Raw genomic sequence first — 18012 nt, forward strand, 5'->3', positions numbered from 1 at the left:
TTCGCAGGCATGTCGACGTTCTGGACCCTCTTCCAATCAAAGGGCCCGATGACGTCTTCACAATATCACCGAGTCGGGAATGTCGGAATTACGACAACTTCGATAACTTTTCGACATTCCCATTGAATCGTACAGCTCGACAGCCGAACCAAATACCATGCTCTAAATCGGGTCCAATCCCACCTCTCTTTGATTACGGAGCCGACATCCTCAGAAAGCGTCACGGTACTGCTGTATTCGGAATACCCATACCTAGGAGCACGACACTACCTTGCAACTACATAGCAGATTGCGAGACGAAAGGACCGCCCGAACAGTCGACTCTCAATCTCAAATTGGAATCTACAACATCGAATTCCAAAAACCATGCCCTCCCTCAACCTGACCCCCCTGTCCTCCCTCCGCCTCTCAACCCACCACATCCCCTCGCACTCCCTCATCCCCAACACCCAACCCCACAACCACCCCCTCTACATCTACCGCTCCGCATTCCCCCCATCAACCTCACCCTCAGCCCTCGAATCACATCTCCCAACCAACGGCATCTCCCCCCAATGGCGCTACACCATGTACTCGACCACGCACTACCATTCCACCACGCACGAAGTGCTCTGCGTGTACCAAGGCCGCGCCAAGCTGCTCTTCGGCGGGGAGCAGAACCCCGGGAAGGTCGAGGCTGAGGTGGGCGCGGGAGATGCTATTGTTGTGCCGGCAGGCGTGGGGCATAGGTTGTTGCAGGATTACGGCGAGGGAGGCGGGTTCCAGATGGTGGGGAGTTATCCGAAGGGATGCAGCTGGGACATGTGCTATGGGAAGAGCGGGGAGGAGGCGAAGGCTGAGAATGTGAAGAATGTCAAATGGTTCGATAAGGATCCGCTGTATGGGGATGACGGGCCGGTGCTTTGGAGTAAGGAGAAGCTTGAGGGGAAGGGGAAGAGCGAGTTGTGAGCGCTATGCCGTTTGGGGGAAGATTGAGATGGCGAAAGCAATGTATGGGCAGCTAAACAGGAGCAGCGTGCTTAGGAAGAGCGAGGGGAAGGCCGTCTTCTCAACCTCTACCTCGGAGGTAGGGTGGGCAAGAATCAGGGAGACACCTAGAGCGAGTGAAAATCGCGATATCCTCTCTCCGCAGACAGCAGAACGCAGTAATGCTGCGTAATACTATACAGAGGAGATGTAGCCTTTCGGCGAGACCGACTGCCGTCATAATGCATACCAATACAAGCCCACCCGTTGCTCTATGTGCGTAGGAAAGAAAACCAACGCCGAAGCCTCCAACTACAGCAACATTGCTGTAGTGATATCGTACAATAGAAGCCCAATCGATGCATTTCGGGTCCATGAGGAAGCTCATGGCTTATCTTCCTTCTTCGCCTCTTTTTCGGCTGCAACCTTCTCAACTTCTTCATGCACCCGCTTAAGAACCTCGTTCGGCAAATCATCCTTGGCGGTCTCCCCCGACTTTGCGGTCGCTTTCTCTAGCTCTAGCTTCTCCTCCATCAGCTCCTCTTTCGCCTTGATCGACTGCTCCACCTGCTCTACAGCTCTTTCTATTTCGACTTCCATATCTGGGAGCTTGAACTGCTCCGCTATGAGCTTCCCGTTCCAGCGCTGTAGCACCATGACGTCTTCGGTCCCGCCGTTTGTTTGCTGCTCCACTACCCGCGCTACTTCCTCGGCTTGCTCTTTTGTGGGTCGCGGGGCGGCGCGCGAGATTTTGCGGGTCGGATACATGAGACCTGCCGTGTAGACTTCGTCGAGCTCCCACGTGGGGTTCAGGGTGGGAAGGTTGTGTTGGAGGAGGAATTGGAGGTGTTTCGAACCGGTCAACGCTTTCCAATGCGAATATGCCCGATAAACCAGGTAGAAGAACGGGAGGTTAGGTATTCTATGTTGCGTCAGCGACCACTATCTCCGCGAGTGCTGCACCGGCATACATCGGGATCAGCATGAAAGGCGCTGTAAAGGGCATCGCGACCACGCTCCATATCAGCTTGCTCCTGTGCATCGACTGCCTCTCCTCTGCCAACTTCTTTAATATTTCTGGCACCTTGTCCGGCTTCAAGTACAGTCCTGGAAACATAACTTGGTACTTTTCCCTGCTCTCAATGATGGCCTTCTTCCGCTTCGTCGTCAAGGCGGGTATCGTCTTGAGCCCCCACTCCTCGTACGGTATCCGCTTGAGCGCATGGTTGCCGTAGACCGTGACCTTCTTCTTCCAGTTCAGCGGCGCCTTCTCGTCCTTCTCCCAGGCGGCCCACGTCTCGTTCGCCTTGATGGAGATCTTGTCGAAGAGCGAGCGGTCGCTGACGGCTTTTTGGTGCAGCTTCTCGCAGTAGATGAGCGAGCGGCGCGTGGAGATGGGCAGCAGGAAGAGGCGCATGGTGTAGGTATCTTCGCACAAGCACTGGGCTTGGCTGTGGAGAAGTGAATGTTAGTAAGCCACAATGCGCCGATGCGAAGCTTTTTCAGGTGCACGCGATATGAAACATGTCATCGGTTGTGGTTGTGCAAAGCGTGGCCGTTTCGCGCTGGGGGTGGAATTTCGCGAGCTCGCGCCAGCATGAAGTCATCGCGGCCTGTGCTGCAACAGCCTGCTTCCCTGATCGACGACTAATTTCCCCGGCGACTGGGGACACCAACAACCACCACCGAACCGCCTGCCGCCCACCCTGTCGCTCGCGAGCTCTCCGCCATACTGCGAGGCACGCCGCCAATTCCCGTGCAGTGAGCATGTCGACACGCGACGCCTACTTCGCTCCCACGTAATCGACCGCTCGCTCATCGCCAAGCCGCAGCGAGCCGTTGCGCCGCGAGCGTTGAGGGCTGACTGCCAGCCCTCACTGAAGCCACCGCTCTCAGAGGGCAGCCCGACCGCGCCCGTCCCGCGAACAGACATGACCAGCAGGCCCATGGTGGAGCAGAGCAATGGCACGCCCTCGCCCTTCCTCAGCCCACAGGCGCAGTCCCAAGGGAGCCGCCTGCTCCCTTCGCCCATCCCTCCGCCCACAGCATCCTCGGTCAACTCGCAGCGCCCGATATCTGCCACTTCCTCGAGCCGCGATCGGTCCCGCGACGACCTCGACGCTACGGTGCGGAAATCGCATAGTCACTCAATCAGCTCGAATCCGCACACCCTGGCGTCGTCAAAGGGCAGCTCAACGGCGGCAGACAACCGGGAAAAGCAGCGCGCGGCGGTGAGAACGCTCCCACCCTGGGTCCAGTCCGCCGAAGAAGACGAGCATGCCGACGCGACGTCGCTCCTGCTCCCCCGGACTCCTAACTCCGCCCGCCCCGCGTCCCACAACTTCATGCCCACACCCAAGTCCAACGTTCCCGGCCGCAAGTTTGACCACGCACGAGAAGGCGCGCCAGTAACCCTCACCGCACCCGTCAGCGAGCATGCTTCGAAATGGCAGCAGTTTGCCAAATCCTCCGACTACGACAGGGAGCGACCCTCGTCCTCGCGCGGCCAGGTCATGTCGGACGAGTGGATGAAGGAGAACATGCCGGATCTGGAGGAGCCATGGCACCCTATTGACCAGGAGAAGGAGGAAGAGGAGGCCGGCTTCTGGCTATTCAACAGGCGGAAACGCGCGCGGCGGTTCAACAAGTTCCACCGGACCGTTATGAACCACCCTATGGTGCCCCTTTTTGTTCGTATGATCGTCCTCACATTCTCCGTCCTTGCTCTCGCACTCGCCGGGTCTATATTCCACAAGTCCGACACTGCGGGCTGCCAAAACAACTCCTCGACTTGGTTGGCCATACTCGTCGACGTAGTAGCCATCGTCTACACTGCCTACATCACCTATGATGAATACACCTCGAAACCCCTGGGTTTGCGCTCGCACAATGCCAAAATGCGCCTCATTTTCCTCGACCTCGCATTCATCGTATTCGACTCAGCTAATCTCAGCTTGGCGTTTCAAGCGCTGACCGATGAGCGCTGGGCCTGTAGGGACGCAGAGGACCAAGGTGTCTATACAACTGTTTGTCCCTACACACAAGATATTTGCGTTCGACAGAAGGCGTTGACTGCTACCCTGCTGGTCGCGCTGGTGGCGTGGCTCGCTACCTTTGCCATCAGCACGCTGAGGTTCGTATTCCACCTCCCTTCCAGATGAGGCGCAAGCTAATACATAACCAGACTCATCGAACGAGTGGCGAGGTAGTATTTACTTCCTATAATCCCTTGTACTATTATTAACCTCCGTCTTCTCCTGTAGTCTTACCTCGTTTCCAATTTGGTTTGATCTCCGCACGAACGTTTGGTTCATCTGCACAGCATGGCGTTTCGTTTCGTTTCTTGGATTTTGCATATACGGGCGTTGTTGGCTTTCTGCACGACTCACAGTTGTGATGTGCTTACCGATCGGTACACCGAGTTTCCTTATCCTAGCGAACATGAAGCGAGCGCTGTTCAGAGATTGTTGTGATGTGTGTCGCGCTGAGCGGTGCAGTAGCCGGCCGACGGAGGTGAGAAGAAAGGCTCGACGAGTACATACAGATAGCATCGTAGTCGTAGTACCTAGTCAATAAACCCCGAATCCTTGCAGCCGCCAGCCCCAACGCAACGCACGCGGCCTTTCGGATCGGACGCGATCTGCAGGACGACCATGCAGGTACAAATTGGGTACTGCGGGGAAGCCATTATTTCCGCCATTCCTGACGTAGGTCTTCACGTCATGGAAAACATAACTTGGAGACATCATCGGCAGTTTGACTGTTGTACGGCGTGTATTACAAATTATGAAGAGCCTACCATTGGAGTAGCCGGAATCCGGGACTTAAGTATATGAAGATATCTCTTGGCCTTCTACCTTCTCTTTGAACTCCCCGGATGTAAGGTACCGGTATATATTTGTCTTTTCTGAAACAGTCATGCATCTGCTTCCTACTGTTTCCCTTTTCCTCGCGGCGGCGGCGACAGTGATGGCGCAAGTCACTTTCCAGAACTCCTCGCAGACTATCCTGCGCGTGGATACCGGCAGCTATGGCCCTGAAATCGAAGAATTCCACTACTACTACCAACAATGGCCCATAGGGCTCGCGGTCTCCAGCACTGGGCGCCTCTTCGCCTGCTACACGCGCGGAAATTACTCTTTCACACTCGGCGAAGCCGTGAACAAGACGGCTGAAGTACCCTATCCTTCTGCCGAGCTCAATCTCCCCGTCTCCCAGCTCAACACTAGTTTCAATAGGATTCCCTTCGGGAGCAGTAACGCCAGCGGGCTGATCTCCGTCCAAGCGCTGTACATCACACCGCAGACGAGCAGCAGGCCAGAGACGCTGTGGGTCGTTGACACAGGACGCCCGACGGTTATGGATGCCTCCGGCACACCATCAACGCCCTACGGCCAGCCCGGCGGACCGAAAATCATCGGTATATCTCTCTCCAACGATTCCATCTACGCCACCTACACCTTCCCGCCAGACGTACATTATCCGGATAGTTACATGAACGACATCCGCTTCGACCTACGCTCCTCCGTCACTCCATCCGGCCAGGGAATAGCGTATATCGTGGATAGCAGCGACGAAGGACGCCCGGGGTTCATCATGCTAGATCTCGGCACGGGCGAGAGCTGGCGGCGACTGACGCAAGATCCGTCCGTGCTCCGCGTTGCCAACGACGTCCCGAGCTATCAGGGGCGACCGTTCTACCAGCGCACAAATGGTATGCCAGTGGGGCATTTGAGAGAAGGGGCGGACGGGATCCAGATCAGCCCGGAAGGGGAGACGATATACTACTCCCCACTCACAAGCGACTACCTCTACTCCATCCCAGCATTAAACCTCAGAGCCAAAGACGACGATCCACTAGCAGAGCAAGCAGCACACAACAACATCTCCAACCTAGGCCAAAGAGGCGGCAATGCGAACGGCTTCGAAGGCGACTCCAACGGGCTCGTGTACCAGCTCGTGCCTGAGCACAACGCGGTGTTTTACTACGACCCTGCCGATTTGCAGACGCATGCGTTTGTGCGGGATCCGAGGATTATTTGGCCTGATAGCGCGAGTGTGGCAATGGATGGCTGGTTTTATGTTAATGTTAATCAGCTGCCGTATCAGGGGGCGTGGAATGGTGGGAGTGAGGGGAGGGTGTTTCCTGGGGCGGTTTTGCGGTGTAGATTGCCGCGGGGTGGGAGGAAGATTGGGGGGTTGGTGTAGGGGAGCGGAGGGGAGGGGCGTAGGGAGGATGGGTAGGTGTCTGGAGAGTCCAGGAGGCGACGCAGTTTTAGTGGTGCTCTGGCTTCTACTCAAGCCCTGGAGGCTGGGTTTGTGATGGTGGGGAGTTTGTTTCACTTGCATTTCCTATGTACCGTAGGTTCGCGTCACAACGAGAGGGGTCCGTCACACGTATACCGTTTTTTAAAATTCATCGTTATGGGAGCGAACATATGGATGGTTATGAGCGCTCTATCGTTCCACTAGCGACTCCACTATACCTAGATGGGACGGGCGCCTTGGCAGTCAGTATTCGCGCCTGGGCGAGGAGTGCCTTCCCTCTTCCACGCCAACCTCAAGCCTGGAAACCGACAACAGCGCACACCGTCAGATCCAACTCAGCTGAATACGCGCTCCTCTCCTACAACTTCTCGTCACCGGCTGGAGTCTCACACGGCGATTTCGAGCATCGCGCAGCGCTTTGACACGTAACCAACAGCACCCACCTCCCCTCCGACTAACAACCCCCGCCTAATCCTCGACCGCGTCAAGGCTCAGTAATGGCGCATATCCTTCCTGCACTGAGAAGCTGGCGTCCTAAAACCTCCTTCTTCGCACTCCCGGCCGAGGTGAGGAACGAGATATACGCCTACTGCACCCCAGTCACAGGATACTCGGAGCAATTCAAGGGTCTCTTTCTCACCTCCAAGCAGGTGAAAGCGGAGTATGAGGCGGAGGCGATCAGAACCATGACGAAGTTCCTGTTCGAGATCAAGAAAGACTGGCCTCATGCCCAAGAGCTGCGCCTCCCAGCTCCAACCACCTTTCACGAGATCTTCAACACGACCGTCGAGATTCCTATGTCGCTCTATTACCCACCTTTTCGAAGCTCGTTCCTTGAACGTATGGGAACGTGCCTAGAGCCATGCCTGGCGCCTCTTTTTAGCCTCTACCTCTCAGATATCACGGTCAAAATTTACGAGGATGTCGATAAGACAAATCTGGACTTGAAAGAGACCCCGTGCGGGCTAATCGTGAACATTGCGAACATGTTCGTCGAGGAGCCAGCGCCAAGGCCGAGGATTCCAAAGAAGGAAGGCCGTCGGTATCAAGACTTCCCGATTGATTTGATACTCCATGCTCGTAGCCTGACCTTTATGTGGGTGAGCAGTAGTGATAGCAAGGTTCATGAAGATCATCGGAGGGTCTTCAGGAGGATGGATATGTATTGGCAACGGAAGGCTGTCGAGAGTCGTGTTGTGCGTACATCAAGTCCCAATCAAAATTGGAAGGCCTTCTTTATCAAGGAGCCGAAGACGACGAAGAACCCGACAAAGAATCCGACAAAGCGGAAGGAAGGGAAGCGCCTCTCATGCGCGTAGACCCTATCCAGTGGATGAGGACGACTCGGCGTGCTAATGGTCGGCACGCTGTGTCTGCTCGGCTGGGACAGACAAAACGTTGATCCGCTGGATAGCAAAGGGGATATCGCAACACTTGACATTAGAAAATGTCCATCCCAACTCAAGAGCAGACGGCGCTGAGAGTGGCATTCTGTGGAAAGCAACTCCCCTCGGGCGCTGGCAGGGATTTCCTAAGACTACCCACAAAAAGATAGACCCTGACTCTGACGCACAACCGCCATCTTAGAGCAAAGGTTCGCTGTCCACATCATCTTCAGAATGACTCGCTTGCTCGAGCCCATCTGGACTGGAAAGCCCGACTAGCCGCCGGTCAGACTCCCATCGAGACGGCAGGCATCTTTCCCCACCCCCCGCACTACCACATGGCTCAGCTTCGGAGGTGGAAAGCTCATTCCCAAGCTCTGCACCAAAGGATCGAAATGTCTGCCGCACAAGAAGCTGCCGCAGCAGAGTTCGAGACCTAATGTTCCAGTTATCTCTACGAAGAGGTTCACAACAGAATGTACAGTTGCAGTGTGCAAGCGTGAACGCAGCGACTCAGGTTCACTTTCGACTACCCTATGATCTTCGATGGCATGGCAAAGTCTCGCAGTTTAGCCCCCGTTCGTATGTTGCTTCAAGAACTTCGAACGAGGATCCACAATTGCATCAGGTACTAGCACTATGTAGAAACGGAAGGTCAGGATAATGTTCTTGTTTCTGCACCGCCGCAATGAGCTTACCCCAATCAGAGCACCCGGGCACGTAGTGTCATTTGCGTAGCAGGTAACGCATTCACCAATGTACGAATTTGCAGTCAATGGGCAGTCGTACCGCTTCTCCAACTCTTGAGACACGTTATGTGCTTCTCGCGGAAGTAGACCCCGTTTGGGGGAGCCGCCACACTGTGGGAGGAAGTATAGTCAGCACTCGATAGCGGGAAGGGTAGTGGAGGGAAGGCGAAGCCTACTCCGGGGAGATACACATAGCACCATCGACCGTTAACAATGTCATACCACATGCACGCTCCGTGTTTGCCGAAGGTGCACCATCCGTCTCTGCCTTGAGTGTCGAGGTCGGTGGGGAGGGCGAACGAGGACGATACGAGAGCAGCGAGGGCGATCGATGAGACGAGCATCCTGAGTATGTTTGGCAATGCGAGTATTTCCAGTAAAAAACTAGCCGACTGACGAGGACGAACTCCGCAGAGGGCTGCTCTACTTATACACATGGCCACACCTTTCAACTCTCAGCTCGTCCAGGTATCAGCCTCTCTGCACTCCGCTCTCCCCCTGTAATTCAATGCTACCTTAAGAGTTGCTGCAGAATCCTTACCGTATATTCGATATAAACTGCCAGCCCGTCCTATACGTGGTCACGTGGTCGCGTGGCTTACTTCAGCGGCAAGCACCCGAACGGAACCTGGGAACTCAGGCCCCGACCATAGTCACCTAATCTCCTAACTCACGTTATTCATATTATCTTACTTACTGACGTCTCGTATAGATGACATGTTTACGCTGTAAGCAGGAAACTGACTGGTAGCATTTCGCAAAGCGCTCACTCCAGCTTCGCAGTCCCAGTATGCTGGTCAAGTCGGAGACTCCCGAAGGTAAAGCTATCAAAGACAATCAAAACTAAGCATGCAAAGATGCGAGCTTCCACGGGACGGTGTTGTGACGCGAGTTAGAAAACGCAGGACCTGATCATTCGCATACTACCTAGGCACCTCAAAGCTACGTACGTTCCCCTTCCAGACTTCTCCATCACATCTTCTGCTTACCCTTCCCACTATCCTTCCTCTTGCTCTGGTACTCTTCTTCCCGCCTCTCAGCGTCGTCGATAAGCTCTTTGTACAGCGTCAACCGCTCCTCCCAACCCGCAACATACCGGGCCACATATAGCAAGGCATCCCACAGCTCCAGACGATCTTGCCGGTCGCTCAACCGATTAATTGCGTCTACAGCCATATTCCTTGCACGCCGGATAGCTTGTAGTCGGACGGTGTTTTCCTCATCGCTGCGCGTGTCGAGAGACCGAATCCTAGAAGAGCCTTGAGGATCGGCAGGTCGGGGCTCCGGGACATATTGATGAGATGGACCGGCTTCGGTTGCTCTGAGGGAGTGGGAGTGGGAGTGGGAATGGCGATGGTGATGGCGATGGCGATGGTCTGACCTGTGTTGGTGCCCGCTATGAGCATGGCGAGGGCGCCGAGCAACATCGTCCGGTAAAAGGCGAAGCCAGAGACTCTGACAGCCGCGGGACCCCTCTTGACAATATTCGGGCAGCCTGGGAAGAACATTTATGATACTCGGTCTACGCCAGTGACGCAGATTATCTCGTGCGGAACGGGGTGGCCAAAAGGTAACCCAATCGCCATCTGTGGTGGGTTCGCTCTCTACCGGAGCTGCGCGTCCCTGGTGAGCGGGCGGACCAATGGGTGTCCCGGGATTATGAATAGCGGTCTGAACTCGAGTGGCCGGGGGATTTTCGAAAGCTGCATCTTGCCTGGAAGTCCCCGCTGTGTCCCTCCCCGGCCGCTCAATGAAAACCGCATCCGCGAACCCGGTATCCGAAGCACCTTCATCACTCGGCTCAGCCTCGACCTCTTCCCATCCTGGCTCTCCTTCAACCTCTGCATTCGCCTGATGAAGCGGCACTTCAGTCTGCGTAGTGACATCGCGATAAATCGCCGGTAAGCGCGGAAGATGATGGAGCTCGCTCCGTCCTTCGTAGTGGAAGTAGAAACCTTCAGGCAAAGACGCTACATCCCAGGCATTGCGGCCTATGGGGTAGATTTCGGAGCGGTCGCCAGTGTCGGGATTCATGTTCAAGCGATGTTGGGAGAGTTGTGAGCTGAGGATGATCGGGATACCATCGCTCTTATATGTAAAAGGAAGGTGGACACGTTGGAAGTGATGATGGAAGGGTTGATGGCTCCAGGGCTGTTGTTCGTAGACGCACTCAAACGGGTGAGTGGGATTCTGATTGCTTCAAACGTGAGAAGAGGTACATCCTCGCGAATATCGTTTACGAGAACGTGGTTGCCTTCTACAACACCGAACCATCTCCGTTTTCTTTCACAGGGATGACAGCTTCGGTTTTCACACTTGTATCCTGCGTGTCATTTTTCTGCTGGACTTCCTAGCTCTCCCCGAAACTATGATCTCCTTTGCTTCCATACTACACCAGTCCGTAGGTATGAACGCAACAAGCGCGGAGGCAAGAGCACAAACTTTCGAAAGTGTGGCGCTGACGTGTCGATCGCACGTTCTAGACTGCGAACAGTTTATAACCCTCTTCTTAGAAATGTTTTCTAGAGTAGATATATGACAAATCGGATCATAGTATCAGCTTGACACCACCATTGTCTCCCAGGTTATCACCATCCCAAAGGCCACGATGTGTGCGCGCCATAGAAAGGAATCGGCATCATTGGAAAATCAGCTACGAGAAGAGAGAAAGCGAGCCAGCAGAGCACAAGAAAAACTCGAGGAAGCTCAAGGGAATCTAGCCAGCGAACGTCAGAGATGGGAGAAGGAGAAGGAAGCATTGCAGAAGGAAAAGTGGGAGGCCCAAGACAACTTTGCCTGGGTTGCTAGAAAGCTTCTGGAAAAGTTGATACCTAAGAGCGACTCTGATACTTCCGGAGATGCGGTGAAGACGAGCTGAAGGCCTTGAGGGAGTGGTTCGGGATGTGGACTGCAGCAATCGATATTGCAGAGCACTGCCGCAGGCAAGGGAATTTTCGGCAAATGGCTTCCAAGATTGAAGTCATCAAGCGCTCAATGGGCACCTTACTTATCCAAGGTACCTTGATACCGGACAGACAGACTATGGAGTGCAAGAAGAAATTGGCAAAAGACTTGCTAGGCGACGAGTTCAAAGCGTGGAGTCCACTTGGAGGATTCATAGTGCGTTGGGGCTGAGCGGATCAATACACGGTTATCTCGGCTTAATTTAGTCACTGAGATGCACGAATAGAAACAAGATACGGTTGAATTCTCTTCTGTGGATCGACCATACTCATGGTAATTCTTCCCATGCATATACTCGCCACGTCTAAGCTTCTCTACATGAAGAAGAAGGAACATTATCTGAAGTAACGACATTACGTCGCATGAGGGAGAGATGAGCTGGCATGGAATCATCTGTTTCCGATCACCGTTTGTATGGAACTTACTCGAAACACAAACGTTCGCTTCTGCTGATGTAAACCACATGATTTTCGCGGAGCGAACCGTAGCAGAGGGTAGTGACAGATATGCATTGTAATTCGGCGAATTTCATGGCTCGTTTACCCACCACGAAACGCATCCGTCAGTGACGCACTAGGAAAGCAACCCCGTGGCTGACAAGATCTAAGAGTTGGCAACAGCTCCGTATGTCTTATGCGCCAACGGACAGCAACACTTTGCTATAATCTTACACGTGGACGCCGGGAATACGTAAGGTATTCATGTCCATTCTCGGTCTCGCACAATGCCGATATAAATCACAGCATCTCACGCCCTCTTAAGCTGCGTACCATACTAAGAGATTTCTTCCCATGAGCCCGGTAACAAACTCGTGTTCCCACCATTAAGTTCACCAAACAGAATTTGTGCAACGTTACTAGCATGTATCCCGTCCTTCCCCGATCCTCTCGCTTATCACGGCGCTACGGCTATGGCTACAGCCAATACGGCCCTCCTAGACATTCGCAAACTCGTGGATACGCACAAGAGCTTCCAAACGGCATAGAAGCCGCGACACGGGCACAGGTCAAAGCCGCCAAGGAGTTCGAAGAAGTGAAGGAGAAGTACGAGGGGGCTGGTAAGGCGTTTGAGGAGGCGCGGATGAATATGAGCAAAGCGCATAGGAAGTTGAGGGATGCGGATAGGAGGTTGGAGGAGGCAAAGCGATATGGGACAGGAATGTATTGCTGACTCGTAGGAATTTGCTTGGAAATATGTTGTATTCATGCTCCCAAATGCCTGAAGTGATGTCACTGAAGCAATGTCTCTATTCAATCTGTTTGCAGCATATGCTAGAGTGTGCGGCTCTTGTTTCTGCACTGAGCTACGCAGGTATACAACATCGGTGACTTATGCTACCACATCATCTCATGGGTTTGCATTTAATCGGTTCTCCGCTATCAACCGGCAGCTTTTGCAAGTTTGTATTCAAGGCTGTGGTATGTGTGTTTTCAATCATTAATTTACATGCGTTTGTCGCAAGAAAATGACCGTTTGACCGACTCTTAAATCGGACATTATTTTACAGCGCGTCAATCCACGGGATCACACTCACCCCCGGACTAGGATAAGACGTATTTCCTTTCCGCAGAAGTTATTTCTGTTTTTCTAAGAATAGTCTAGTATTCAAGGTTCGTCCTTGATTCCACTCCTTCTCCCCTCGCTTTGCATGCTTCTGCCGTCCGCATTTATCCAGACCCGATTCGAAAACGCGCAAAAAAACAGACTGTTACCAAAATAATGTCGTATTACTCGATCATACCTTTCGACATTCTGAAAACCGAAACGGCGTTTATGGTAGACCCGGCTACCTTAACGTCGAGTATCTTTCTGAAGATAGGAATTTGGTCGGTTTTGAGTCTGATTGCAACGCTGAGCCTAAGCCAAAATCTGAGTGTCAGCATTCGCTTGCAGCTCGGTGTTGCGCTCCCTGGAGGCTTTCAACTTATCGGTCCGGCAACGGTATACTCGATGGGCACACTGTCATATTCTGGCTAGTAATCTTCTTTAAAGGGCAAGTTTGGGAGGCTACTTGATATTCTATCCTATAAATATATCTGGGTAAATAAGTATCTCAATTCAGACTAGGATGTGCCATTGAACTTTCTCCACCCGAAGTGACACTGTATCCGCATTCGTCGGTACCCCTCCTCTCGCAATTAACAGGTAGGAGTAACAGTGAACTATGGCTGCTTAAGCTTGAATCTTTTAGTGTTATCAATCCCTTCTATTCGGCGTTCCTCATCGAACGAATATCTGCGCCAGCTCTATTCAGCCGTTGCGTGGAGAGGCGAACTGCGACAGAGCTCGTCAAAGTCAACAGTGAACGTAAATGCCACGATTTCAATCAAGTAATGACCTAGCTGCGCATTTGTGTCGCTCGATTGTGAAGCAGACGGCCATTACGCCAAACTTTTAGGCACGTTGGGAACTTGTGAATCTGACCGATTCTCGACGGAGAAAGTGGTCGCAGGAGGAGGAGGATTATGCATGGCTGGCGTACCAGATTGAGTAGACGTATTACGCATTAGCAGTTTACCACCAGCGCCCATAGGGTGTGGAATTCGAGGAGTGCTCGAGAAACACGAGGCTGAAGCGTATAAGAGTGAGGGCGTAGGGTTGACAGGTGCAGGGCGAACAGTTGCTAGGTGGATAATTACAGGGTGGGTAATTGCAGCGAAGAAATCCTCATGTTGTGAGAAATAAGGTCGGTGGTTGGTACTTCGGCTCATCAACGTTATCACCAGAGCCGCGGCATCAATTAGAACCAGAAGCCATCCATAGAAGAATAGCGCAAGCAGGCCCAATAAATCAACACAGAAGCCATTCCATTACTTCCAGAAGTTACTTTACACCGCCACTCCTAGAGATCTCCAGCCCATACTCGCTCACTGTTGCAGTGTTCATTTCCCCTCCTCAACCTTCTTCCGCAACTCACGAACCTCTTTTTCGATCTCCAGCAGCTTCGCGGCCAACTCTTCTCTTTCCTTCTTCATCCTCTCATCTCTCTCCTCAGCCTGTTTCTTCTTCTCTCGCTCCTCATCCACCTCTTTTTTGAGTTGTGCACTCGCGTTTTGGATATCGGCGAGAAGTTTTGCGAGCTCTTCTCTCATGGTTTGGCTTGGATGCGGTGAGGACAGGTGCAGACTTGGTGCAGACTTGGTGCAGACTTGATGTGGATTTGATGTGGGCTTGGTGTAGGTTTGGTGTCTAAGGACTTTTGACTGACTGCGTCTATGTTGGTTGGATGGCGAAGGAGACGGGCTTTATACCTACTTTGAGAAGATTAGATCGCAAATAACTCGCGATCAAACGAGCTCGTGACTAGGCTCGTGACTTCTCGAATTGTCATTCAGCTTGCACTTGCAGTTTGCGTTTGCTGTACTTCTCGATGTGCTCGCGTGATTCGGCTTCCAGAAGAGCTACGGAGATATATTGATGAGTAAAGCTTCTATGAACACTCCTGACATCACTTGGAGTGAAATAACATTGAGGTTTATTGAGGACTCGCAGTCCCTCACCAATCCCCTCCCCAATCAACATCCCATTCTGCCATCCCTCAATCCCTCGCCTATGCCTCCTCCTCATGCTCCCTTAACGTGCGCCAAACCTCCCCAACCTTCCCCTTTAAGGTCATAACAAGCATGTCATAGTCATCGCACAACTGCTCGTAGCGCCCGATCTCATGACCCAGCCTAGCCTCCAGGCGCTCGATCGCGGTCTGCCAGTCCTCCTTCTCTCGCTGATATACCTCCATAGCCCTCTTCGCTTCGTCGCGCTCGCTCTGGGCGGCCTGCCGTCGCAGACAAGTGTCGCGCCGCTTGATTTAGTCTTCGAGATAGGTGATTTGATCATGGGCTTGCGCACGGCCTTCGAGGAGACCTGCTTGGTATGCTTCGCGGGTTTTGGCTGTTTCGGTTCATGTTCAGCGTACTGTTCGAGATGGTTGGTGTGCTGTTGAGCTGTGCTGGATGAGAAACAGGAAGGCTATGAGCGATGTAGATATACTACGTGAGAACAAAGCATATCAACGAAGTTCATATTCGCAAATAAGCGGAATGTACAGAACGATCTCGGCGGAGTCTGAAAGACCTGGCACGTTCCTCACGGCCTTCGACACATAAATGACCAAAACGACTGCTGCTCCCCGTCTCTACTCCCCACCCGCCTCCCATGCCCTTCCCTGATATCCCTCTTTAGCTCCCCTATCCCGTCTTCAGCCTTATGTAACAACTCATCTACCTTTCCAAGCACCTTTCTCATACCATCGGCACTGTGCCTAATCTGCTTCAGCAGCTTCTCCAGCTCCTCCAATCTAGCGCCCCACTCTCGCTGTTTTCTCCGCAGCTCAAATAGCTTTTCATCAATATCATATGGGTCGAAACTGCTGCCGAAGTCCATCTGGTCGTCCATGATTCGACAGCTAGCAGATATGCTCCGAGCAGGTTCCGTGCGAGAAATGGTGTTGGAATTGTAACTGGAGTTGTGCAATATCGCGATTATAAGTGTCGTTGGTACCGTTTGCGCGTGGACTGAGTTATTGTGAGCCTGGCGTCCTTCAGGTTGTTTACGTGGTCAGTGGTAGTGGATAAACGGAAGAGCGAACGGCGGTAGAAAACTACGGCGAACGGCTTGAGCTACCTTCACTGCTACGCATCAGACCACATTCCTTCCCGATAATCCCGTCCCCACTCCAAAACGGACGGAACACCTAATCGCCCCGCGTTGGAGAGCGGCAACAAAGCAAATGGCTCAAGCCTTCCGGACACTTCAGAGGTTCCTGCTACCTAATGCTCCCTCCTGCCACCTCTGCCACCCATCTCGTCCCTAAGCGCCCTCGACTTCCGCTCACTCCTCTCAATCAGCCTATTAACGCTCCGCACACTCGCGTCAAAACTGTCCTGCATGCCCCTGACACTTTGCCTAAGCTCTTCGTGAAGCCGGTCGAGCTCTGCGAGCTTGGCCGCCCATTCTCGATGTTTTGCCCGTAGCTGGTCAAGCTGTTCCTCAGCACTGCGGTCGGGAGGAACCGTGTAAAGCGGTTGGTGCGGGGGAACCTGTGATCGTCTTTGATTCTGGCGGAACGGGGAGGGGAACGGAGGTAATTGAGGAGATTCGTAGGGCCACCCGCCGTAGCCTCCGTCGTAAAACTCACGTCCTGGTGCCATGGTTCGAATGGGTTCTGCAATTAGCGATGTAGTGATGTCCCTCCTTATATCGGTAGCATTCGATTGTTTGACACATTCGCTGCTGAGATTCGATTGGCGGGATCGCATCCACGTACGCATGAGCGTGAGCATTTTAAGCGCATAGGCAAACGGGACATAGCTAGTAGACCGCGAACGAAAAACGCTTGCGTCGATTGTTCTGCCTACGTGAAGACGATACCGCCATCAATCACGATCGTTTGACCCGTCATGTAGTCCGAATCGGGGCTGCACAGAAAACTCACCGTGCTACTCACATCCTCGGGAACACTCGTTCTTCCCAGCGCAATCAGCTCGCCGCTGTACTTTTTGATCGTCTCACCCTTCTTGTGGCCTGTCATCTTCCCGACCTCTTCATCAATCAGATCCCACATGGCGGTGCCGACGATCCCAGGGGCGTAAGCGTTGACGGTGATTTTGTGGGTGGCCAAATCCATCGCAAAAGCCTGCGTCAGGCCGCGAACGGCCCACTTGGAGGCGCTGTAGTGCGCCAGGAACGGGAAGGCCTTGAAGGCGACGATGGAAGCAGCGCCGAGGATCTTACCGCCGTTGCCTTGCTTGATCAACTGCTTTGCTGCGGTGGAGTAGCAATTGTAGAGGCCGTATACTGTGTCTGCGTTGGCGCGTAGTCTATCTGAACCGCTGGTGCTAGCTTACCATTCACCTCAAACATGCGCTTCATATCCTCCTCTGTCAAATCAAGAAGCGGCTTGACCTGCGCAATACCTGCGTTCGCGACCATGGTGTTGAGAGGCCCCAGCTCATTCACGCTCGCTTCAACCATCTTCTGCACTTCTTGGCGATTTGACACGTCCGCTGTGAACGGGAACGCATTCCTGCCGATGCCTTTGATCTCCTTTACGACTTCCTCGCATCCTGCTTGGTTGGCTTGGACATCGTTAACGCAGATGTCGTAGCCGTCTCGAGCGAGCCGAAGAGCGATAGCCTTGCCGCTATGGATTGTTAGATGGGCTCCTCGGGGTGCGGAAAGAGGAGCCGGGCGGTCTTACATGCCACGAGAGGAGCCTGTGACAATTGCGGTCCGGTCCTGCTGCTCCATGCTCGGTGTCGCATATCTCCTGACCCATTGCGGAGCACGAGTCGTGACCCGTGATAGCTGTGTGAGTTTGGGCGCAGCTTGCCACGCAGTTCGAGCTGGCACACGGAATAGCATGACTGGAGAAGGATAGACTGGATGCAAGCAAATTGGACTGAACGGAGGGAAAAGAGAGCAACCAGGCAGGGAATTGGAGCGTACGTATCGGGGAATTGGAGCGACAGCATCGCGGCTCCGCACGATACTTATACCCAGCGTCTCCGCAACGCGTCCATGGATGGTAGCTCAAACAAGGCGTTGGCTTATGCAGGGCCCGCATCGATGGCTCAAGATAGTTTAAACTTGAGCTGGGAATAAAGCAACCCGGGTCACGTCGATCCCGTCAGGTCGCAGGATGTGAGCGGAGTGCAGGGCGGAGTGCAGTAAAACGGCGGGGA

At 53.4% G+C, this 18012-nt stretch overlaps 10 protein-coding genes across 10 annotated transcripts; 5 read left to right on the forward strand and 5 right to left on the reverse strand.

Moving 5' to 3' along the window:
* Nucleotides 1-366: 366 nt before the first annotated feature.
* On the forward strand, nucleotides 367-948 carry BU26DRAFT_433082 (uncharacterized protein; the record flags this gene model as incomplete). The annotated part of the gene is made up of 1 exon (XM_033824014.1): nucleotides 367-948. One exon carries the CDS (start codon nucleotides 367-369, stop codon nucleotides 946-948), a length of 582 nt encoding a protein of 193 aa, XP_033680572.1.
* A 432-nt stretch (nucleotides 949-1380) lies between these two features.
* On the reverse strand, nucleotides 1381-2383 carry BU26DRAFT_399910 (uncharacterized protein; the record flags this gene model as incomplete). Its single annotated transcript, XM_033822787.1, has 2 exons — nucleotides 1381-1888; nucleotides 1938-2383. Coding segments are annotated over 2 exons (954 nt in total), but the record flags the coding sequence as incomplete, so codon positions are not given.
* Nucleotides 2384-2897: 514 nt separating this feature from the next.
* On the forward strand, nucleotides 2898-4175 carry BU26DRAFT_508198 (uncharacterized protein; the record flags this gene model as incomplete). Its single annotated transcript, XM_033827059.1, has 2 exons — nucleotides 2898-4099; nucleotides 4151-4175. The coding sequence occupies 2 exons, from the start codon at nucleotides 2898-2900 to the stop codon at nucleotides 4173-4175; spliced, it is 1227 nt and encodes a 408-aa protein (XP_033680574.1).
* A 526-nt stretch (nucleotides 4176-4701) lies between these two features.
* Nucleotides 4702-6395, forward strand: BU26DRAFT_578393 (uncharacterized protein). The gene has a single exon (XM_033834425.1). The coding sequence runs from the start codon at nucleotides 4885-4887 to the stop codon at nucleotides 6172-6174; it is 1290 nt and encodes a 429-aa protein (XP_033680575.1). The 5' UTR covers nucleotides 4702-4884; the 3' UTR covers nucleotides 6175-6395.
* Nucleotides 6396-6525: 130 nt separating this feature from the next.
* BU26DRAFT_71486 (uncharacterized protein) lies at nucleotides 6526-7806 on the forward strand. Its single transcript, XM_033836258.1, has one exon. The coding sequence runs from the start codon at nucleotides 6732-6734 to the stop codon at nucleotides 7551-7553; it is 822 nt and encodes a 273-aa protein (XP_033680576.1). The 5' UTR covers nucleotides 6526-6731; the 3' UTR covers nucleotides 7554-7806.
* A 1130-nt stretch (nucleotides 7807-8936) lies between these two features.
* On the reverse strand, nucleotides 8937-10445 carry BU26DRAFT_578397 (uncharacterized protein). The gene is made up of 2 exons (XM_033834426.1): nucleotides 9358-10445; nucleotides 8937-9192 (listed from the first exon to the last, which is right to left on the reverse strand). Exons 1-2 carry the CDS (start codon nucleotides 10400-10402, stop codon nucleotides 9062-9064), a joined length of 1176 nt encoding a protein of 391 aa, XP_033680577.1. The 5' UTR covers nucleotides 10403-10445; the 3' UTR covers nucleotides 8937-9061.
* A 3268-nt stretch (nucleotides 10446-13713) lies between these two features.
* BU26DRAFT_553429 (uncharacterized protein) lies at nucleotides 13714-14492 on the reverse strand (the record flags this gene model as incomplete). The annotated part of the gene is made up of 2 exons (XM_033832206.1): nucleotides 14250-14492; nucleotides 13714-13955 (listed from the first exon to the last, which is right to left on the reverse strand). Exons 1-2 carry the CDS (start codon nucleotides 14422-14424, stop codon nucleotides 13714-13716), a joined length of 417 nt encoding a protein of 138 aa, XP_033680578.1. The 5' UTR covers nucleotides 14425-14492.
* A 390-nt stretch (nucleotides 14493-14882) lies between these two features.
* BU26DRAFT_508204 (uncharacterized protein) lies at nucleotides 14883-15724 on the reverse strand (the record flags this gene model as incomplete). Its single annotated transcript, XM_033827060.1, has 3 exons — nucleotides 14883-15104; nucleotides 15246-15298; nucleotides 15577-15724. The coding sequence occupies 3 exons, from the start codon at nucleotides 15722-15724 to the stop codon at nucleotides 14883-14885; spliced, it is 423 nt and encodes a 140-aa protein (XP_033680579.1).
* Nucleotides 15725-16030: 306 nt separating this feature from the next.
* Nucleotides 16031-16438, forward strand: BU26DRAFT_521993 (uncharacterized protein). Its single transcript, XM_033829678.1, has one exon. It carries the CDS (start codon nucleotides 16102-16104, stop codon nucleotides 16300-16302), a length of 201 nt encoding a protein of 66 aa, XP_033680580.1. The 5' UTR covers nucleotides 16031-16101; the 3' UTR covers nucleotides 16303-16438.
* Nucleotides 16439-16486: 48 nt separating this feature from the next.
* On the reverse strand, nucleotides 16487-17972 carry BU26DRAFT_462450 (3-oxoacyl-reductase). The gene is made up of 3 exons (XM_033825090.1): nucleotides 17529-17972; nucleotides 17176-17471; nucleotides 16487-17125 (listed from the first exon to the last, which is right to left on the reverse strand). Exons 1-3 carry the CDS (start codon nucleotides 17690-17692, stop codon nucleotides 16683-16685), a joined length of 903 nt encoding a protein of 300 aa, XP_033680581.1. The 5' UTR covers nucleotides 17693-17972; the 3' UTR covers nucleotides 16487-16682.
* Nucleotides 17973-18012: the final 40 nt, after the last annotated feature.

Source organism: Trematosphaeria pertusa, assembly GCF_010094035.1.
Source record: "Trematosphaeria pertusa strain CBS 122368 unplaced genomic scaffold BU26scaffold_12, whole genome shotgun sequence".
NCBI classification, from domain to species: Eukaryota; Fungi; Ascomycota; class Dothideomycetes; order Pleosporales; family Trematosphaeriaceae; genus Trematosphaeria; species Trematosphaeria pertusa.

What these genes read in the sequence shown, in the direction of transcription:
- BU26DRAFT_71486 (XM_033836258.1), top strand. Translation starts at nt 6,732, where the DNA reads ATGGCGCATATCCTTCCTGCACTGAGAAGCTGGCGTCCTAAAACCTCC.
- BU26DRAFT_578393 (XM_033834425.1), top strand. Translation starts at nt 4,885, where the DNA reads ATGCATCTGCTTCCTACTGTTTCCCTTTTCCTCGCGGCGGCGGCGACA.
- BU26DRAFT_578397 (XM_033834426.1), bottom strand. Translation starts at nt 10,402, where the DNA reads ATGAATCCCGACACTGGCGACCGCTCCGAAATCTACCCCATAGGCCGC. An exon ending in GAGGAAGGATAGTGGGAAGG is followed by an intron (nt 9,193 to 9,357) that starts GTAAGCAGAAGA and finishes TGTCTTTGATAG; the next exon opens with CTTTACCTTCGGGAGTCTCC.
- BU26DRAFT_462450 (XM_033825090.1), bottom strand. Translation starts at nt 17,692, where the DNA reads ATGCTATTCCGTGTGCCAGCTCGAACTGCGTGGCAAGCTGCGCCCAAA. An exon ending in ACAGGCTCCTCTCGTGGCAT is followed by an intron (nt 17,472 to 17,528) that starts GTAAGACCGCCC and finishes AACAATCCATAG; the next exon opens with CGGCAAGGCTATCGCTCTTC. An exon ending in GCGCATGTTTGAGGTGAATG is followed by an intron (nt 17,126 to 17,175) that starts GTAAGCTAGCAC and finishes ACGCAGACACAG; the next exon opens with TATACGGCCTCTACAATTGC.
- BU26DRAFT_521993 (XM_033829678.1), top strand. Translation starts at nt 16,102, where the DNA reads ATGCTCCCTCCTGCCACCTCTGCCACCCATCTCGTCCCTAAGCGCCCT.